Source organism: Loxodonta africana, chromosome 21 (genome assembly GCF_030014295.1).
Source record: "Loxodonta africana isolate mLoxAfr1 chromosome 21, mLoxAfr1.hap2, whole genome shotgun sequence".
Classification (NCBI taxonomy): Eukaryota; Metazoa; Chordata; class Mammalia; order Proboscidea; family Elephantidae; genus Loxodonta; species Loxodonta africana.
The window spans coordinates 29273279-29295386 of NC_087362.1; the positions used below are offsets into that span (position 1 = coordinate 29273279).

Below are 22108 nucleotides of genomic sequence, written 5' to 3' on the forward strand. Positions count from 1 at the left end.
CAAAGGGAGGGCAGGAAAGGCACAGACTGCTGCCAGGAGAAGACCACACTTTATTATGCTTGAATCCCCTCCCCACAGTACCTCCAGGCAAAGAGCACAGGACGGGGTGGGAGGGTGGCGTCAGCTGGGAAAAGTGGCCAAAGGGGCATCTTGGGCATTCTCAAGACTGGGAAGCTGGCCTGGCTGGTTCCTTCCCCACAAACATTAGATACAGACAGCCCCAGCCCATACCCCTCCCTTTCAGGTAGGGACAAACCCCCCCACCCCTGCCCCTGACTCATGGACCTGCCTAAGGCCTCCTGCTCACAGGACCCCTTTCCCACACGGGTTGGGGCTGAGCCAGGCACTGCTAGCCCCCACCACTCAGTGGCTCCTGCCCAGGGCTCCCGACGGTCAGTTGGGGTCGGGGTTTGTTCATCTTTCAGCCTCAGGGCTTAATGCTGACCCAGGCCACAAGATCACAGGGGGACAAGGTGTGAGGCCTGGGCTAGGGGGCAAGGAGCCTCTGGAGAGCCTTGGGGGCGCTGAAGGGACCTGAGAGTGCTAGGGACAGAGACTACATGGACACAGTCCTCACTGCCCCTTGCCGGTCCCCCTCTAGGCGTCCTCACAGGGCCAAAACTGGGCCACCCTCCTGGGAGTGGGTGTTCAAGCCTCGTGGCGGGAGCTCCTTATGACTGTAGTATTCCACCACCTGTTTGGGCACCTCAGCCAGCACACACTTGGCCAGTGCCGAGGGGGACGCCTGTGGGCAGAGATGTGACCAAAGCTGGAGGCCTTCCCTGCCCTCCCCTAGCCCAGTCACCCCCTCCCCAGGCCTCGTCCTCTAGGGCCACTCCTTTCACACTGTGATCTCCACCCATGAGTGTCATGGAGTCTATTTAGTGGACCACCTCCAGGACTATTAAGGATATAGACCCAAAAATATGAGACTGCAAGGCCCATGTCAGTGTTTGTGACGCTTAATAGGCTCAGCACTATCCTGGGTGTCATTTATGCTCATGTAACCCTGTCCACCCCTCTGGGAGAGTATTTTCCTGCTCTCTGGGCATAGACAGGGAGAGTGGCTGAGGCAGGAAGCGACCCAATATCATGCGACTGCCTAGAACTTCATGTGTGTGTGTGTGTCAGTGTGAGGTGGGCTTTTCTGTGCATCACCAAGACTTGAAAGCCACTGAAGAAAGCTTCATGGTGAGCTTCTGGGGGCCCATGACACTGTTCCCTACCTTTTGTGTACGCTTGACATTTTTCATAATAGAAAGGTTTTTTTGGCCCTGAGAGCCACTGCTGCAGGTACTGATCTCTAGGCGGAGGGAGAGGGACATGGGACCCACTGGACTGTGAGCTGTAGAGATTGCATAGAGGGTGGGAACCTTCCCCGGGCCCACCCAACAGTGGCCTCATCCCTTGGCCACCAGCCATGCCCAATGACTCACATTCTTGAGCTCTCGGAAGGGCACGAACTGCACGATGTCTCGGAGTGCAGGCTCACCACGCGGGGAGCGGAGGACACCGTCGTCCCCATCGAGGATCTGCATGTCAGTGAAGTCAGCATTGCCCACACCCACAATGATGATGGACATGGGCAGGTGGGAGGCACGCACGATGGCCTCCCGCGTGTCTGCCATGTCAGTCACCACACCGTCCGTCAGGATAAGCAGGATGTAGTATTGCTGGGGGGCACAGAGAGAGCAGAGGGTGGCTACACCCCACTGCCTGTCCTCAGATTCCATAGGGACCCTCTGGGGGCGCAGGAAGAGCAGTGGGCAGTCATCCGTGGGTGCACAAAATTGAGAGAAGATGAAGCCATCAAGGGTGCTGCCTGGCTCCTGCATCTGGAAGTCCCAGCTTTCCCTGCCCTCCTGGGGCCTCAGTGGGTGTAGAGGAGGCCCCCAAATCAGGGGCAGCTGGGGAGCCGAGCCCTGGTCTGGGACAGGGCCTCTGGCCCTACCTGACTCTACCCAACCTCCACTTCCCACAGCAGGGCTCTGGGAGCTCCATGCTGGCGAGGGGGACATTACCCCATGGGGTGCTGGACAGTCAGGTTCCAGAGCCATGGGCAGCCAGAGCCCAACCATGGCAGGTCAGGGAGGACCAAGTTTGGCTAAGGAGCAGCCAGGTTATGGGAACTGAAGGGTCATGACAGCCAAACCCTGGATCCGTCCTGGACCAGGAAAACCGCAACAAATGGGAACATCAGGAAGAGTGGTGAGTAGTGGACACTCGGGACATCAGACAGCAGGGGAACATTGTGCTCGCTGCCCTCAGTTTCAAAACTGAACTGTGGTCCGGTAAAAGCGTGTCCTTGCTATTAGCAGATTAATGCAGAGAATTCAAGGGGGAAGCGTCATGAGGTAAGCAACCTGCTCTCACATAGTTCAGAAAGAAAGACAATAATGATATACATGGCGGGGGGGGGGTGGTAGGGAAGGGTATGCTGGGCGTCACTGCACTATTCTTACCACTGTTCTGTAAGTTTGATGTTTTTTCCAAAACAAAAAGGTAAAAGAAAGCAGCAGACTGTCATGTACAGACACATAAAGAGGTGCTCAGGGCACACGGCTGAGTGAGAACAGAGGAAGGAGAATGCAACCTTGAACACAATGCTGTTAGTGAAAGTAAAAATAACTGTGTACAGGGATGGATTAGCCAACAGGCAAGGTGAGCAGATGACCTTGCCTACCAGATCATCTGTAGTGAACAATTTCACACTTTTCCACCACATCAAAGATTCTGCTTCTAGGTACGGCTGGCATCTGTCTCTCTCCCAGCCCCACAGCACCTTCTGACAGAATCAAAGCCTCTCTTCAAATTTATGATCTCTGACAGGGATGGATGACCCAGTAAGCAAGGTAAGCACAGGCTTACTTGCGCATACTTGCTAATCTGTAGTGAACATCTGTGGTGAAACCCCTGTGAAATTGTTTAGTAAGTAAGCACAAGTAAGCCTGTATTTACCTGTGTTTATTGGGTAATCTGCCCCTGCGTGTACAAACAAAGAACGGACAGAAGGCATCCTGTGGAGTGGTGTGGAAGGGGCAGGGAGAATGCAGAGTCTACTGGAAAATCACCTAAGAGAGGGTCTTGCTGGAACTGTGGGGGCCACCACCCGGCGAGATGACCAATTAATTCAACCTTCTGCCCTGAGATTAAAAATAGACTCAGCTTTGAGGGAGATGCCACTGAGAAGCAGGGCCCTCCTTGTCCTTGTCTCCTCCCACTTCCTCCCTCACTCACTCTGTTTCAGCCACACTGACCTCCTCCTTCCTGCCCCAGAGCCTTTGCACATGCTAGCCCTGCTGCCTAGATCCCCCAGATAACGGCTCAGCTCTCCCTGACCTCCAGGACTGCCTCCCACACAGCTGACCCACTATCCTACCCATTTCGCCCATGGCACCCACTGCCACTTCATACACCAATACTTTCCATATCCTCCTGTGTCTTGTTGGTCTCTGTCTCCCCCTCTTAGAGGGTCAGCCTTTGAGGATAGGGAGCTTGTTTTGTTCATGGCTCTTTCCCACCATCCAGAGCCATGACCAGCACCCAGTAGGTGCTTAATAAATATTTGTTGAATGCAGAAAGGAAGGGAGGAGGGAAGGAAAAAAGAAGAAAGGGTGGGAGAGAGGAGAAAGGGAGGGAGGGAAGAAGTTGACCCAAAAAGTCTCCTGGGGACGGGCAAATGGGCATCGACACAGCCCCCAGGGCAGCAGGGACAAGGCTGGCCTCTGCCTCTCCCCACCCCCCAGCCTGGTGGATCCCCAGCCCTCAATGATCTCTGACCCCCCAGCTCCCTCCAGCCCAGAGGACGCCCAGCCCTGCTGTGACCTCTGTCCCCTGCCCCCCTACCCCAGTGCAGGCCCAGCCCTGCTGTGATCTCTGTCCCCCCAGCCCCTATAGACTGCCCCCCATGCCCACTGGCCCCAGAACCTACGGAGGCCTCCCCAGTGCGCTCCTCGGCAGCAGCAGTGCGGGCCACCTTGCTGATGATGGGTGCCACGTTGGTGGGGCCATAGAGCTGGACCTTGGGCAGGCAGTTCTGGTAGGACTCCACCACACCCTGGATGCCTGTGGGTGGGGGGAGGGTGGGCAGGTGAGCGCAGCCCCACTGCACTCTCCAGTCCCCCACTCTCCTCAGGCTCCTACCTTCACACTCGTCATTGTCAGGGTTGAAATTGATGGCAAAGTCATGGGACACCTGCAGGACGAGAGAGGCTGGCCAGCTAATCCCCTATCCGGCACCAGTGCTAAAGCCGAGCCCCTCGAGGCCCCTTCTATGCCCTACAGCCAATGTCCTAGACCCTGACCCAGTGGGCCAGGGGGCCAAGAGCATCTCTCCATTCCTCGGCTTCCAGGCTCTGTTCCCCAGGACCCTCAGGAAGAGCCCTCGGGCCTGCAAGGTCCTTCTCACCTCCCCCATGGCTAGCACCCCAAGTTTCCTATAGGGAACCACCCCAGCCCCAACTCCAGTCCCAGGACCCAAGGAGATTGGCTAGGCAGATTCCTTCCTAGAACTTCTGTTGACTCTCTTGGGGACGAAGACTCTGTGGCCACCAGTCCTGAAGCTGGAAAAGTATGTTTGGGGCTTCTGGGGGGGTCACTATGTAAAAAGAAGCTCCACAGAGGGAGTCAACCCAGAGGAAAGCAGACCAAGACCTGGATCCAGCTGCACCTGAAGCTTTTCATTGTATTAACCAATAAGCCCTCTCTGCCTCCCACCACTGGGTCTGCATAAGCCATTTGGGCAATAAAATATTCTGGACCAATGCGGTGCCCCCTCCTTCCTGCAAGAATAGGAGCCAGTCTCCATGCTCCCTGATGACAAGTCCCAGGCAGTCTAATCCTCCCTTGTTGGAAGGCCAGACTCTGCTCCTCTTTCCCTCCCACATCACACAGTCAGGGTGGCAGCAGCCAGGGGGTCCCAGGGACCCGGGCATAGGCACAAAACAAAGGTGGTCTCAGGCTCTCCCTACCTCATACTTGGGAGGAATTCGGGCTCCAAACCCCAAAGCAGAAAACCTCTTGTCACTGGAAGAGAAGGAGGCCCAATCATACTTGGAGCCCTGTTTTCCCCCAGTAGATCCTGGCAGGAACCCAGGGACCAGGGCTGTATGTCCTCCCCCACCTCTGGGACCATAAATCACAATGATCCCCTGAGACCCACAAAATCTCATGACATCTCTGAAAGGGCTGATTACCGCCAGGCACAGAGGCGAATCTGAGGCATAGAGCAGAGAAGAAACTGGCCACAGGTGTAGGGCTAGGAAGGGAGGGGAGGGGAGGGGACATAGGCTTAGGTGCACACCTGTCGTAGTCCTGGCATATCTCGCCCACAGCCACCAGGGCCCGCAGGTACTCATTGGGCTGGTAGGGGTTGATGTAGTGCAGGGAGCAGCTGTTCCGGGGGTCGCCGTTGGAGGCCGTGAAGTCGATGGCCACCTGCGGGGCCCGGCCATGAGCACTCCCTCACACACCCGGGGCAACCCCTAACTCCACCTTGCCAGGTGGCTAATATGCCGCCTTCTCAGTATATTCCAACAGACAGTAGGGAATACCTCCCCCATTGGACAGGTAAGGGAAGCTGAGGCTTGGGGGCTGCTTGGTGAGCGGGATGCAGCCGAGAATGGTCCCGGGACCTGGAGAGGACCTCCCAGGAGCTGCCCACGGGGGGAGAACCCAAGCAGCCATCTGGGGTGGAGCCAAGGGGATTTGCAGAGGAACGGCCCTCTCAGAGCTGAGGTGCTGACCCAGGGCAGGCAGCACTCAGTACCCAGGGCCACATGGGCGGGGCTGCTGCCTACAGGCTCCTCCTTGGGGACCTGGCTTCCCTCACATCCCTGCAGGCCTGCCTGCCCCAGGAACCTCACCTCAAGGCTCCACAGGATGCAAAGGGAACCCCTAGGCTCCACCAACTGCAAATCTCCTCGGGTTTCTGGGAGGAATTGTCTCCCAGGATGCACTGGCCAATACCCTGCCAGGGCATCATCACCCTGAGCCCTCAGCAACACCTGGGACCAGCACGACCCCTCTCCTGCAGGGAGAGACCAGCCTGGACCCAACAAGAGGACCTGCAGAGAACCCTGGCTCCAGGGCTGGGACTGCAAGGGGTACCCTTCACATGGGGGGAGAAGGATGAGGAGCATGATGTCTTGTTCAGGAAACGCTGCCTCGCCTTGGGGGGCCAGGACTTGGATCTGACTAATTAACCCCTTGTTCTAGGTGCACCAGCGGGGGCAAAGGGTGGACCCCAAAAAGGCAGACCTGGGCTCTGTTCAGGGTGCCCACCCGAAGATCAGCTCCCTGAAGTTCCATGCAGGGGGATGCTAGTGTGAGGGCATGGAGGACCCCAAAGTGTCCCACGGAGGTAGGGAACCAACATGGTGGTAGGGGACCAGCGTGGAGGTGGGGGACCAGCATGGAGGTGGGCAGCCAGCGTAGAGGTGGTCGGCCAGTGTGGAGGTGTGGGGTGGGGGTGACTCACGGTGAAGTGGATCTGGCAGCCACCCATGATGTAGTCCAGGAAGGAGTAGACCCTGTGGAACTTCCAGGCAGCCACGTCAGCAGGGCCCTCCTGGTCCCCCAAGCTGGGGAAACTGAGGACCAGACACCTGCACCCTCCCTCCCGGCAAGTGGGGCGGGGCCGCCCTGGTGAGGTGTCTGGCCCTTCCTCCTTGCCTCCATAGGCCTTTACCCTCTCCATTCCCGTGAGCCCCCTTCCCTTCCCCCTTCCTTTCTCTAAGTCTCTTCTCTGTGTTCCCCTCTCCCCGCCTCAGTCTTTATCTCTTGCTCTGTCTCCCCCCTCTCCTCTCCATCCTCCTGTCTCTCCTTTTCTTTCTCTTCTGCATCCTTCTGTCTCTCTCCATGTATCCTCATCTCTTCATTCCCGTCGTCCCCTCTACCTTCGTCCTCTTCCACATATTGAGGACAATCAGATCCCCCAGATGAGGGCCATGGAGAATCAGTTCACCAAACACAGACAGCAGAGACCCCCCCCGCCAGGTGGGGGAGTGGCTATGAGTGGGGGAACTTGGGCCCAGCCTCCCCCAGGCCCGCCTCACCTTCAGGTGGGACAGGATGACCACCCCTGAGTTCTTATAGTTGCGCCTCTTCTGTTTGTACTTGGCGTTCACACAGTCCCACTGGGCCTGCGGGGAGTGACAGGGCTTCAGCCTTTGCCGGTTTTCTCTAGCTATAGCATGAGGTAACCATCCCCACTGCCCCTGCCTCATGGTGGCTGTTAGCATCACTTTTTATTGTCATCATGATCATTAGTCTTTCCTCTCTGGGTTAGAATACTACTACTAATAATAATCGAGTCAGCCAGGCAGCCCAAACTCTTCACAGGTGCCTGTCCCTCCCCCTCCCAGATGTCCCACCAAGGACGGTTAGTTTTCAGCAGAAACCAGGGCTCGGGGGGTGGGGCTGAGAGCCGGCTCTTCCCTGGACAAGGGCAAGGGAGGGAGGGAGGTGCCCTGGGCCTGGCTCACCTGACCCTCCCCGAAGGCCTTCTGCATCTCCTGGAAGGTGGTGGAGAACTCGCCGATGAAGTCGTGTTTCCCTCGGGAGTCATAATCCCAGACAAGGCACTGGGAAGCCCAAGCCTCCCTCAGCTCACCTGCCCCTCTGGGGCCCAAGCAGACCCCGGCCTATAGCCGGGACTCCATACTGCCTGATGCCATCCCCTTTCCCCAGCTGACCCATCACCTCCCCACGAACCCCAGCTCCAAGGCCGAGTGTGGTCTGGGAGTGACTGGCTCCCGGCAACCCCCGCCCAGTATCCCAGCCTGGTCCTTTATCCCAGCCCCACAGCCCTGACCCCACCCAGTCCCCCAGGGCCCCCCCTGCCCGGCCCACCTTCAAGGGCCTTGTCTCTTCACAGCTGCACAAGGAGTTCAGTGACACCTTGAAGGGCTCCCACACAGGGCTGAGGTTGTTCTTCACCACCTATGGGGCCAGGAGGGGCTGGTTCAGGTAGGAGCTTCAGGAAGGCTCCAAGAGTCCAACGGACCCCAGAGGGGCCCAGGTCAGGGCCTCAGGCGGCAGGGAGACCAGACACCAGAGCATCCTTTAACGACCGGCACAGGACTGGGGCCCTCTACCCCCAGAGCCGTGTTCCCAAAACTTGCTCCTTTGGGAAGCATCTTCCTAACTTCCACCACATTCCTGGGCCACCTGGACCCCTTTTTTTCTTTAAATAGACTTTTAAACTCAAAATAATTTATCTCAAAAGGAAACACACTGATGAAAATGACACCCCATCTCACCTGCAGGAAGTAGAAGATAGCCCTAAAAATAATCACAGCGACAAAAAAAATGTTGAATTCTAGCAACAGATGCACTCACCTCTGGAAAGGAGATGGTGGGTGTTGGAGGTCAAGACCCCCACAGGTGCTGGGGGAGCCCTCCTGCCTCAGCCAGGAGGGGCAGGAGAATGACAGGGTTGACTCCCTGCTGTCATTTCACTCTCTGTCCCTGAAGCACCCCAGGGGACCTTAGCTTGAGGGTCTGGGGTTTGCCCTTTGGGGGCATGGCACTGAGGGATCCTGCTGGCTGGGTGGGGCTCTCACCTCAGTCCTGTACACTAGCTGCTCGCTCTGGTCATCGTTGACCCGGTACAGCTCCAGGAAGGGGTCCGACTTGCTGAAGAGATCCTGGCAGAGGCAGCAGAGGTGCCCAAGGTGGTGAGAAGGATGTGGTGCTCAGGCCTGCCCCACTCCCAGAGCCTCCGTTTCCTCAGGCCTAAGAGGAGGCACCCAGTCCTCCCTGAGCTCTGCAGAGCAGCTGGGGGGAGTGGAGGGGGGAACTTGCTGTTTCCCCTCTAGAGCCTTCACTGACTCCCCAGGCCCTGAGAATCCTAGCCTCCCCCCCATCACATTTCCACACCCCCTCCAGCCCCCATGGCCTGCCCACTTCTGGCCATGCCATCTCTGCCCCGCAGACAACCCCACCCCAGCCTCCCATCTCTGTTCAAACACCTAGTCCTGGGGAAGCCTTGCCTGACTTCCTGCACCTGTCAGACCCCCCCACTCCGGCCACCTGTGTGAGAAGTACACAGAATTACGTTCAAATCCAGGTCCTCCTCCTTCTGAATGGTGGCCTCGGGAATCTCCCTCAACCTGTTCCTAAACAGGATCACTAAATGGGATCCTGAGTGTCCCTACCTCACAGGGGAGCTGGGGATAGATGCCATAATGCAGGGAAATGTGGCTCAGCCTCACGCCAGAAGGCAGGCAGGCAGGCGGGGTGCAGAAATGTGGCTAATAACCAGGGCAGATTAACCAGTAAGCCAGGTATGCTTGGGTTTACAGTAAGCAAGGTATGCATGGGCTTAATTGTGTTTACTTACTACTCTGTAGTGAAAAATTTCACAGGGGTTTCACCACGCCTTCGACGAAACCCATGTGAAACTGTTTACTAAATTAGTAAATTAGTACAGGTAATCAGTCCCTGCTACTAATAGTAACAACAGCAGTACCAGTAACAATAGCAGTACCAGTAACAACAGCAGTACCAGTAACAATAGCAGTAACAATGACAGAAGCGGCAGTCCTTGGGCACACCTGGTGGGCTCCACCCACTACTCTAACTGCCTCATCTGCACCAAGAAGTCATCCATCTCTCCTGATACCTTCCAGAAAGTCCTGTATTACGCCCATTTTACAGATGAAGAAACTGATACTGAAGCCAAAGCGGGGAACTGCTCTCACCAAGTGCTCCCAGACCCAGCACTAGGGGACAGGTCTGCCCTGCTCACCTTGTCGTCCAGCTTCTTAGCCCGGAAGGACAGCTCCACGTAGCCATCATTCCCTGAGATGTCCTCTGCTATCACCTGGGAGGAGTGAGGCACATCTGACCCCACTGATGAGGACCCTGGCTCCAGGCTACTGACCCTACCCCCTTACCCTCCCCCACCCAGAACTAAGTGGGACCAAGGCCTAGGAAACCCGTCCCCTGAGAGGCAGCCCAACCTGAGAGGAGGGTGAAGGACCCCTCCCGAGTGGGGCCTCACCCCCCTCATCTTGGGGTGATAAGACCCTCAGAGTTGTAATGTGGCCCAGAGAGAGAAAGAGAGGACAGGGAGGGGCAGGGCCCATGGGCCTTGGGGCCTACAGGGAGGTAGTGGCCGGGAGTCGGGCCACGTGGCCTCACCGTGATGGTGGACTTGCCAGCGTTCCTGCCGGACTTGAGAAGCAAAGCTCGGGTCACTTTCTTCTGGGCCACGATCTGAAAGTCAGGAGACAGGTAGGAGGAGGGGCTGAGAAAGGGGGGTGGCTCCTGACCCTTGGGACTCTGATTCATCTCTTGGGCTGGCATCCCCTCAGCCCCATCCTTCTGAGTCTCCCTGTCCCCCTCAATCCCCCTCACCGCGGGGGCAGACCCTACTCCCTAACCCTAAACCCCCACCCCGGGCCTCAGGCTCCTGAACTCCCTCCTTCAAACTCCCTACTCAGGGTCCATGCGCTCAGCTGGCCCTTCCTGCTGGTCCCTGTGAGGATGCTACCTCTTGCTTTTCTACACGCCCTCACTTCTCATGGGCCCCTATCGCCCACGAGAAGGCAGGCATCATTACACCCATTTATCAGATGAGGAATCAGGCTCAGAGCGGTGGTGAGATCACCCATGGTCAGGAAGCAACTGGTGGAAGCCCTTTCTGCGTATCAGCGCACCAATCCTTGAGCCCTCCAGCCTGGGCTCCCCCTCCTGCTTGCCAGGCCCTGCTGGCTGCCTCCCCTGTTGGGGTGAGTTGACACAGTGACATGGCTGTATGCAGCAAATGTCACCTGCTGAGTACAGGGTGACAGTCAGGCAGGTGGGATTTACTTAGCATTCCGGGCCCCATTTCCTCATCTGCAAAACGGGAGCTGTTGGGGGGACTTCATGACTATGCAACAAAGTGGACGGCACACCGGAATGGCCAGGACGGTCACAGGCATCCTGCATGCTGGCTCTGGGCTGGGGCTGCCCTTATGGGGAGGGGTGCGGCAGGGAATGGAGGCAGCCCTGCCTTCTCCCTATTACTCGGAGGCCTGCTGTCCCCTCCTTGCTGACAAAGGCATGTGTGAGGCGTGGGCCTGCGACAGATCCTGTTCTGCTGCTTTCGTGTGTTGGAGGGCTTTCTAAATCTCAGTCCTCTTGTCTGTAAAATGGGGAGACAGAAGGGTCTACTATGAACCAGCTCAATGCAGGCGGCAGCAGAATGAGTCACACAGAGATTATGTGGGTAAAAGAGACTGGCACAAATGGGAACATACTGTGTGATTCATGGGTAGGGAGTCAGAAACCAGAATGAAGCTGCTGGGGAGGGGGTTGTTGGGGAGGGGCACGGGGTCCGAGTGGGGTGATGGAAATGTTCTATGCTGATGGGGGGGTGATCAGGTGTCCTCAATAGTCACCACTCGTCAGCCTTGGGGTCTGTGCATCTTATTGCATCTGAATTAGACCTTGATGAAAGAGCAGAGCCCCCGTTAGAAAATGAGGGGATTAAAAGTGCAGCCTTCGAAGAGATTAGCACAGCACCTGGCACATAAAAAGACATTCTAATTGGTGGCTCACAAAAGCTGTAATTACATTGATGGGGGGAAGAGGGCACCAGCAAAGGGCTGGAAACCCAGTGTCCGGCAGGCGGAAGCTGGGTAAATAAAGGACAGAACAGCCGCTCTGCACTCGGCGACGCAACGCAAGGATACCATTCTGGGCTGAGAGGGAAAGTCTCCTTATGTAAGTGAGAAAAGCAGGTCACAGATTAACGGGTATGATTTGCGTTTTTGTGAAAACAGAGAAAAGTTACATTCACATTTATTCTTGTAAGAATAAATATCTCGGGAAAGGAAGGATACGCAAGAACCTGGTGATGACAGCAGGGGTGGGGGGCGCATGGCTGGGGTCAGGGGCAGGAGGGTAACGTGCCTTTATACTTCTCAGATTCTGAATTATGTGAATGTATTACCCTATTCAAAATTATATATTAAAAAAGCAAATGAACAAGGAACTGTTTAAGTCAAAGAGCTCCGGAGGTGGACAGAGCTGGTGCTGCCCACAGCAGGGATTCTCATGGTGCCCTGCACACAGTAGGCGTTTAATAAACTGTCACCCATGTCACCACTGCCATCATGCCACCTTCTGTGGACCAGCCCAGGGCCCCGCTACCTCCTCTCCTGAAGCAAGTGCTCACCTGTCCTAAGGTGCACTCTGTCCCCCCCAGGAAGTCATCCTCTGGGCAGCTGAGGCCACCAGGTCCGTGTGTGTCATAGACCTCGAAGCGTAGCTTCTGCACCTCCTCAAAATAGTAGTCGAGCGTGAAGACTTTGGAGAACACAGGGTGCAGGCTGCTTCGGACCACTTCCGTCCTGTCTACCTGCAACCAGTGGGATGTGAGCTGCCTGACCAGAGAGGGGTCTCCACCCAGTGGAGAGGGCTTCCAGGCCTGGTCCCTTCTGGCTCAGCACTTGCCCCTTCCTCACTTCTCATGAGTACTTGCTCAGGCCACTCCATGGAAGACTGGGCCAGCCTGGCCTGTTGTTCACCAGCTCTGCCCCCCACCCCTGCAGGGGATGTGGTCACTGCAGGACCCTGGACACCTCCCTTTCTGCGTTAAAGGGCCCCTTGGTTCCGCATGGGCTGTGACTTCTCTGCCATCTTCTCATGTCCACAGCCTGCTTTTTTTGGTTGGTGAAACTGAGGCTGGGGGGAAAGGTCCTGCCCAACAGCACCCCAAGTCAGGGTGGAATCAGGTTCCATCCCAGGCCAACTTGAGACAAGGAGATCTTCCTCCAGCACCCCTCTGTGTGGGGAGGGGTGTAGGCAGAGTCCCTTCAGGGGACTCCTGGGCTCACAGGGCCCTCTAGGGGCCACAACTCCCTCCTTCAGCTCAGCTGGGGAGGTTTTCCGTAGGCCACCCCCACAGTTGCGATAAAAGGACGCCTGTAACCTCTCAAAGAACCCCTCAACTGGCACCACTCCTCCAAGCTGCCAGGTGCTAAGTTATGGTTTGAGGTGTAAGGCCCTCTTCCTTGAGCCCCAGCCCTGGGTGTGGCCCTTCACTCTCAAGGTTGATTAACCCCGGGGGGTTCTCAGGCCCGGCGCTGGTGGCCCAGAGACACGCACAAGGTCACCGCTACAGGCCAACTGATTGGTGCCAGCATCCCAGCCGCACCGCGCCCTCTACCGCCCCCTATTGCTGCCCCTGGTAGGGTTCCCCCTACCTTCGCCCTGAACCCCATCCCGGTCCCCCTGCCTCCCCCATTGAGGCCCCCACCCGAATCTCCCCTGCTACCTCCGCCTTGAATCCCTGCCCCACGGTGTCCCCACCTCAGTCATTCCCGGGAGCCAGGGTCTTGGTTCCCTCCTTGGCGCCCCGGCTCCCCCCGCGGGACCGCGCGCTGCCACCCGCCCCAGGGAGCGCGCTTGGGCAGCGCAGGATTTCCGCATGGCAGGGAAAGCGCTAGCGCCTAGGTTCTGCATAGGGTTCGAGTCCCCCAGAAGCGGCGCTTTACCTCCCCCCACCGCGCCCCTCCTCCAGAGGCCTCCGCAGCTCAGGAGGCTCCCCGCTTTTGGAGCCCTTTGGAGGTGAAGCCACGCAACATGGTGACCATGAAAGCACTTGGTATGGCGCAGAGAGCGCCCCAAGCCGTCTCCGCGACCAGCCCCCTCCTCCGACACTCGCTGGAGCAGCCCCTCAGCGTCTGGCCAGTGGGATCCTGGGGCAGTGACAAGGGCGGCGAGCAGGGACCCCAGGTTGTGAAGGGGAGAAGCCATTGTCACCGAGACACGCCCTCCCTGAACCCGGTTGGCAGGGCGCGCGAGCCGCTGGTTCCTGCTGCCTCTGACCGTGGTCACATGCGCGCGCCTGCGGGGTCACTTGGGGCGCTCGAGACCCACCCTGGAGTCTCCAAGAGGAGGACAGCCTTCCAGCTGGGTAGCCCCGAAACTGGGACATTGAGCCCAGCTCCCGGAGCCCACGCCCTGGCCAGCGAGCCTGGCAACCCCCCTCTCCGGAAAGGTCGCCCCCAGCTCCTAAGCCCGTCTTGGGTCTCCTGCTCCAGGCGGGGCCGCGGGAGGACCAGCAGAAGAGCGAAATGCTCAGTGGTCCGCCCCGGGCGGGAGCCATAGGGCCCGACCCCCGCCCAGCACCTGTGCCCCCACTCGGCCCCACCTCTCACTTCTGTTCCCCCAGTCAGCTGTCTGCCCTGTCAATGCCCCAGCCCGCCCCTCACTGCTGGGCGCTTCACCCCGGCCTTGGAGCGGCACACTGGACCCTGGGCGGCGCCGGCACTTGGGGCGCCCCTCTCTACCGAGCCCCTCCCAGGGCTGGCCCTCAGTCCAGCCTCTACGCCTTACCATATCGCTGGGCACTCACTCTCCGGACCTGGGGACCCACTCCTGACCTCAGCCTAAGCCGTTGGACACCCCTGCCTGGAACCCAGTCCTTAGCGCTCCACGTCGGTCCCTGCGTCCCCATTTCCAGCACCCCATCGCGGCAGCTCTGCACCCCGTGAACCCCTTGCCCACCCCTACCTGCACCCACTGGCCCTGCGACTGCAGTAGCAGCACCACGCTGGGATCGGACTTGGTGAGTGGGTCGCGGTCCAGCAGGTGCCGGCAACTGAGCCGCAGCTCCACCTTTGAGGCGCAGGGCGCAGGCACCGCCGCCGTGGCCGCCTCGCTCTCTGAGCGCGCGCTCATGCTGGCTGGCTGGGCGTTGGGCTGGCTAGGAGTGTGGCTCAGCGCTCTAGGGGCCGTTGCCCGCCTGTCCGCGCCGCCGCGCCAGGGAAATGGTGGCCCGGCCAGGCGTGGCCGCGCTTCCAGGCACGCCCGCGGGCGCGGGCACACGTGGCTCCGCGGCCGCCGCGCGCGAGGACTGGAGGGGGGCCGGGGATGGGAACAGAGGAGGGGGCGGAGCAGAGGTGGGGGGTGCCGAGGATGCGGAACAGAAGCAGAAGAGAGAGTGGCCCCAGAGGGGCAGCCAGGAAGGTAGGAGGCCCCTCACAGTCCCCTGGGTTCAAATCCCCGGTGTGGCCACGTACTGGACCCGGGAGCTGGGTCAAGAGGTTTGGGGTCAGGGTCAGGTGCCCTCCCTGACTGTGTGTACTCCCCGCAGGGTCCTTGGAGCCAGAGTCTGCTTCCAGCTTCAGTCTCTGAGTTGCCCCCAGCCTTGGAGTGGGGGATTCCTCCCTCCACAGCCCCTGTGCAAGGCGACGGGACCACAGAGCCCAGCTTCACACCAAAGCCTTGAGCCCCGTCCCAGGGTCTCTTGGACTCCACCTCTGAGCCCCTCCAGATAAGTGATGTGTCACCTCAATCAACAAGCATTAACGGGCACCTACTGTATGCTAGGCACCAGGCTGGGATGGGGATAGGGCCATGTCAGGCAGCCCTCACTTTCACAGTTTGTACTCTAGGGGTGGGGGTAGACCCTCGTTGCCCTTGGGGTGCCTGGGCTGAGGGTCTGAGTATGACCTCGCCAGGTGGGTGACAGCACCAGGAGACAAGGACCAGGACCGTCCACACCCGCCACTGCCACTGCGCCCTGAGCTTCACTCCTTCTGGACCCCCCAGTCTCGGCAGCGGTAGCAGCACGGAACAGGAGGTATTGGAAAGACAGGAAACCACCTCCCAGCCCATTTTCTTTGCCAATTTCTGCTTAAAAAATAGGGCTTGAACCTGGACAGAAGCCCCGTAGAGTGGGGAAGGGAGGGTTCAATCCAAGGTTAAGGAAACAAGAATGGAGCAGAGACTAGGCCAAGGGCGCGCCGGGCCCTGAGCGCTCAGGTCGCCTGAGGCTCAGTCTGGGCAACCAGGACTCCAGAGAAGAAGATCCTGGGGTCAGAGCACAAGACAGGTGCTGGGCCCAGCTACTAGCGGTCCCCACCGGCCCGACGCTGCGGACAGCGCCCCCTGGTGTTCAAGTGCTGGGAGTGCACTCTGAACGGGACGGAAGGCAAAGCTTCCCTCCCCGCTTGCATTGCGGTTGGTCTTGTAGACCCTGCTTGCAGGAGAGAAAAGGCCTAGCAGTCACTCTGAGGGGGCTGCACTGTAGGACCATGCTGTCTTCCTGCGCAGCAGCTGAAGAGGAGAGGGGTGGTCAGGAAGCTCTGTGGGTTAAGGGCCTCCGCCAACCCGGGTCTCCCCCAATCCCTCTCGGAAGCTGGCCCAGGCCCTGAAAATTTTAGGAACCAGCTAACAGAGTGCTGACTTCTCTCTGCAAGAACCAGTCTGGAACTGCTCCTGGGCCTTCCAGCCCCTGCTTCCTACCCCAGCGCAGCTCCTGGCCATACATGAGTCCATGCCCTCAGCCCACTAGCCACACTTGTGGCCTGCGGGAGGCTCCAGGGTTTGCAGAGTGCAGGCCCTCCCAGGGCCAGCTGCCCTGGGGCATCTGACCACCTACACCTGAGTGATGTCTCTTGGCCTGAAAGAGCTCTGTGGGGACAATCATGCAAAATTCCTTTGAGGGGCTAGGTGGGGGTGGTCCTAGCTCAGGATCTTCCCCACCAGGGTCCTTGGCAGCCAGCTCTTAGTGACTTTTCCTAGAGGATGATGTCTCCAGGCCCAGCTTCATGACTGGACAGCACCCAGAACTTGTCTCAGCATCACCAATGAAGTCTATTGACATTTATTGTTATTTTCTGGGCCCCATGCTTCCCATGCTAACTGCTGTATGGTATTGAGTCACTAAATCCCCACAACAGCCCATTTTACAGATGAGAACACAGAAGCATTAAAAAGACCAGTATACTAGTTTCCCATGGCTACCATAACAAATCACTACACATGGGGTAGCTTAAAACAACAGAAATTTATTATCTCATGGGTCTCGAGGGCAGAAGACCAAAATCAAGGTGTCAGCAGGGCTGATTCTCTCTGGACCCTCTGAGGGAGAATCTTTCTCCTGGCTTCTGGTGGCTCCTGGCAATCCTTAGTGTTCCTTGGCTTGTGGTCACATCGTTTCAATCTCTGCCTCTGTCTTCACCATGCTCTGACATGTGTCCATGTGAGAGGCCACCTTCGAGGCGGTGGGTAGGGGGCAGGGTTTGTCATGAGGTCTCTGCTAGCAGCTGAGTTTGCAGGCACCTCGAGGACAGAAAGTGGAGGATTGGAGCACCATAGACAACAAACAGTGCCCTGGGTGGGTCAGGAGTTCCGGGATAGGAGCAGGGGGGCTACGGAAGGGGCGAGTTTCCACCCTCTCACTGCTGTCAGCAAGTAATGCACAAAGTCCTTGCTGGTGGTATCTCCTCCGCCTCTATGACCTGAAAGAAAGTCTGGGAGGAGGGCCCGGTTCTCTTCGCAGCAAAACAGATGACCCCAAAGTGTGGTAGCTAGAAGCAAAGCCATTTTATTGTCTCTTGGGATTTTGTGAGTCAGGACTTTGGCCAGGCTCAGCTGGCGGTTCTCTGCTCCTCATGGCATGGACTGCGGTCTCTGGTGTGCTTGGTCCTGGGCAGGGATAGCGTGGGCACGGGTCGGCTGGGCCGTCACCCTCCCTGTGAGGTATTAGGCCTGTCTGTGTGGTCTCCGTAGCCAGTAGTTGGACAAGAGGCCCAGGGTGGAGCTGCAAGCCTTCTGAGGACTTGCTGTTGGAAGTCCCGGGATGTCACCTCTGCTACTTTCTACGGATCTAGGGAGTCACTAAGTCTGCCCAGGCTCAAGGAAGGAGAGTAGACTCCACCTCTATAGGGAGAAGGGCCTTTTAATCTAAGTCAGAGCACCAGCCCCACTTTTTAGAGCAGGAAACTGAGGCTTAGAGAGAGGAGGTTAGTCTCCTGGAGACACAGAGCTGTGTGGCAGAGCTAGGATCTCAACCCAAGCAGAGCCCATCCTTAACTCAGCCACCCTATGAAGCTGCTTGGGATAAGAACACCTTTGAGATAGGCCAGCAGGGGCCAGCGAAGAACCCCCAGGTTCCCTTCTCCATCATTGACTGATTCATTCATTCATTCACTCAGTTACTGGTTCATTCATTTGTTCACTTATTCATTCTTTATCTACTCACTCATTCATGGAGTCATTCTTTCATTCACTCACCCATTCATTCATTTACTGATTCATTCATCCACTCACTCACTGATTCATTCATTCACTCACTCAACATTCATTTACTGATTCACTCCCTCATTCATTCATTTACTCACTCATTTACTCGTTGTCTTAGTCATCTAGTGCTGCTATAACAGAAATACCACAAGTGGATGGCTTTAACAAACAAAAATTTATTCTCTCACCGTTTAGGAGGCTAGAAGTCCGAATTCAGGATGCCAGCTACGGGGGAAGGCTTTCTGTCTCTGTTGGCTCTGGGGGAAGGTCCTTGTCATCAATCTTCCCCTGGTCTAGAACTTCTTAGTGAAAGGACCCTGGGTCCAAAGGACACACTCCACTCCTGGCTCTTTTTGCTTGGTGGTGATGAGTGCCCTCTCCTCTCTGCTCAAGTCTCTCTTTTATATCTCAAGAGATTGACTCAAGGTACAACCTAATCCTATAGATTGAGTCCGGCCTCATTAACATAACTACCTCTAATCCTGCCTCATTAATATCATAGAGGTTAGGATTTACAACACACAGGACAATCACATCAGAGCACAAAATGAAGTACAACCACACTATACTGGGAATCATGGCCTAGCCAAGTTGACACACATTTTTAAGGGACACAATTCAATCCATAACATTCATGGGGCTGAGACCTTAATGAACTCTTAGTTGAATGATGGAAGAGGTCAAGGAGCCACATATCTCTGGGCTGAGAAACTGATGCCCTTTGAGGTGAGGGCCAAGGAGCACAGAGAGGACAGTGGTGCGGGAGCAGGTTGTGCTGGGTTTTGAAGCATGCATAGGAGTTGGGCATTGGAGAGGACAGAGCCTGAAGGCAAGTCAACAAAGAAGCTACAAAAAGACACTTGGTCAAGATGCCTCATTGTGGCTCATGGAAGCACCTTAGCCAATCATAGGGTTAATTAAACACATTAGGAAGGATCAAATAACAGAGACACTCCAATCTCTCTGGAAATACCAAGGATTTAGAAGTTACCTTCCAGGGACAGGAACATAGGCCAAACTCCATGAATAAAGTTACTTCTCCACTCCGCAAAAGCCCATGTGATATTGTTAATAAAAAACAGATTACAAAACAGGAACAGCATGCATAGTGACCTCATTCAGCACACATTTCCTTGAGCACCTACTATGTGCCAGGCTTGGTCCAAGGCATGGGACCTTAGCCGTGAGACAGATGGCCTGACCCTGAGCTGACAGTCCAGTAGTGCACACGAATGACAACAAGGAAACAACCTTAATAACTAGCCATAAGGGCTGTGAGGGCCTGAGGCATCTTCTTTTATTAATAAAAACATATTTGCATGGAAAAAAGCTGGCGGGATAAACATCAGAGTGCTAATGGTGTTTATGTCTGGGTGCCTGGTTTTTATTTTTACTTGCTTATCTGCATCTTCTAATTTTTCAACAACAAACGTGTGTTATTATTTCCTGCACAACAATGACGACAAGATATACAAAGGGGAAAATCTCATTTCCTGTGTCTGGCCCAGCAGGAAAATGCCAGGAGCTGGGAGCCAGAGGGGACAGGCCTCCTGGCCCCTCTGCCAGCCCCTCCTCTCTGTCCATGGTGGAATCCCACAGCTCGGCTGCCTGTCCTTCCTGCTCAGGCTGCTGCCCTGCCCAGGCATCGCGGATCCCTCTAAAGTGGAGCCTGGCTTTTCCTCTGTGATTTCCTCCATTGGTAATGGCTGAGGCATGGCCACCTGGAGCCGACAGACGCTGCGCCGGTGTTTTATTCAGACAGGGGCCAACCCACCAGAGATGGGGCCGAGGAGGGATGTCCTGTCACTGTTGCTGAAGACCCTAGTGGATCATTTAAAATCTCTGGGGCTCAAAGAGACTCAAATTCCCAAACTCTACATTTTCTTCCCTCCCATTCTCCCTTGTTGGAAATACCATCTGTTATTTACCGTGGGTGTGTAAGGTGGCGGCTAGGAGCTGAACCCGTCTGGCTGGGTGTCACCCCACACCCCTACTTACCAGCTGGTAATCCTGGGCCATTGTAGAGGGTTGTATTGTGTCCCCTCAAAATTCATGTCCATCTGTCTTTCAGAATGTGATCTAATTAGGAAATAGTCTTTGCAGGTGTAATTAATTCAGTTAGGATGAGGTCATACTGTAGTAGAACCAAAAAAACCCACCGCCTTGGAGTCAATTCCGATTCATAGCAACCCCATAGGGTTTCCAAGGCTGTAAATCTCTACAGAAGCAGACTACCACATCTTTTTCCCATGGAGCCACTAGTGGTTTTGAACTGCCGACTTTTCAGTTAGCACTCAATCACTTTAGCCACTGCACCACGAGGGCTCATTACTGTAGTAGGGTGGGTCCGAAATCCAATGAGGACGCAGAGACACAAAGACGCAGAAGGAAGACAGGGCCCCTCCTAGTTCCCCAATGAAGCGTGAACAGACAGACCATGGGGACATGTCCTGGAGTCCGGCGTCCCCCCAGCATCGTTGAGCTGTGTCCTGTGGCCTCCCTAGACCCACCCTCCCATGGTGCCCCCAAGGGGTCAATGGCAACTGCTGGTCAGGTGCTAGGGGCTTAGACAGGCAACTGGGAGTCCCCATTGTGAACATGCAGCAGTCCTCAGACTGGGGGGCAGGTGGGCGTGAGAGGAGAAGGGGCCAGCCGCCCCCCTATACCATTCTCATCAGCCCAAATTCAGGAATCTAAGCCTTCCCTGTCCCTGCCTGGCACAGTAGGTCCATGTGAAGGTGTAGGAACTTGCGGGTCACTATGCTGCAGTTTTCATGGCTCATAACTGAGGACTATTTGGAAGCACCAGGTGAAAAGCTGGCAAGACAGGCTGCCTTGCTAAATCAGCTCCACCTGCTAATGTGTGACCTTGAGGAAGCTCCATCTCTCACCTGGAAGTGCCGCGCTCCTGGCTAGTTGCGAGTGACATGCTCAGAATAGGGCCTGGCTTGGGGCAAGCTCCCAGGCTGACGTGCTGGGGGGCAGTGTAGCAAGCCAGGCCCCCCTCCCGCCACACCCGTCTCTGTCCTCGTGTCTTCATCTGTCCAGGGGACACAGTGCCCACTGCCAATGTGTCCTGGAGACGGCTTTGGCATTGGGAGGGTTTATGAATGGAATCTTACAAGCAGGAGCCACACACACTGCAGGCTGGGTGCTACTTTTTATCCTGCCCTTCCTTCTGAAGAAATGCTGTTGTATCTCAGAACACCTGCAACTTGGCTGGCTCGGATGTATTTCCTGCAGGATCTGATGTTTGTAGAAATCAGGCAGCCAAAGCTGGCAGTGCCCACATGGGTGATGCCAACAATGCCAGGTCTGCAGTGGGCAGTTCTTGGATCCCTTGGTCACCTCCTTGATAAATGGCAGTATGCATGAACAGGATAGTCTCGTGTCTGCAAACTCAGATGACAGGAACGTTCCTCTGCCACCACCATCAGCAGGAAGCACTACACGCCCAGCACGTACATACACACAGAGACACCTGGAGACATATGTACACACACAGAGATGCACACGCGTGGTGAGACAGAGAGATACATGCACACACGCACGTGCACAAAGACAGGCATCGTAGAGACACGAGGACACACAGGCACACACAGAAACACGCACAAGTGCACACAGAGACACAGACATGTACAGACACACGCAGAGACACACTCTCACACACAGCCCCCCCCATTTGAGATGACGTCCCCATTCTGACTGGGTCATTGAGTCCCTCTCAGCCCCCAGACCTAAAACTTTCTGCCAGCAACAACTTCGTGGATGCTGACAAGCCGTCTCCTTCTTGGCACCCAGCCCCTGGGACAGGTTTAATTGGTGGCATCTGTGGTGCCGGCACCTGCTGCATCTGCTCAGCTGGACCTGGCGTTCAGCTGCTCTGAGCACCCCATGTCTCTGGCGGCCCATTGGCACACTCATCACGTTGCCAATGAGGAAACCACATCTCAGGGCTGCCAGGGCTGGCTGAGGCCACACAGTGAGGGTGGACCTGGACCCCATCTGGACACCCAGCTCCACTTGAACCCAGTGCCTAGACTTCCTTGGCTGCCCAGGCCCTTCAAGCATGTCAGAG

General features: G+C 56.5%; 1 protein-coding gene across 1 annotated transcript; it reads right to left on the reverse strand.

The window, feature by feature from the left end:
- Window positions 1–270: 270 nt before the first annotated feature.
- CPNE7 (copine 7) lies at window positions 271–13217 on the reverse strand. Its single transcript, XM_064273490.1, has 15 exons — window positions 13200–13217; window positions 12170–12421; window positions 10147–10221; window positions 9752–9826; window positions 8565–8648; window positions 7852–7941; window positions 7485–7583; window positions 7056–7142; window positions 6479–6538; window positions 5303–5436; window positions 4971–5025; window positions 4144–4195; window positions 3932–4065; window positions 1437–1673; window positions 271–745 (listed from the first exon to the last, which is right to left on the reverse strand). Exons 1-15 carry the CDS (start codon window positions 13215–13217, stop codon window positions 608–610), a joined length of 1590 nt encoding a protein of 529 aa, XP_064129560.1. The 3' UTR covers window positions 271–607.
- Between the last annotated feature and the right edge of the window lie 8891 nt (window positions 13218–22108).

What these genes read in the sequence shown, in the direction of transcription:
- CPNE7 (XM_064273490.1), bottom strand. An exon ending in GCTGCCAGATCCACTTCACC is followed by an intron (nt 5,437 to 6,478) that starts GTGAGTCACCCC and finishes CGGGCCCCGCAG; the next exon opens with GTGGCCATCGACTTCACGGC. An exon ending in TGACAATGACGAGTGTGAAG is followed by an intron (nt 4,066 to 4,143) that starts GTAGGAGCCTGA and finishes CCCCACCCACAG; the next exon opens with GCATCCAGGGTGTGGTGGAG.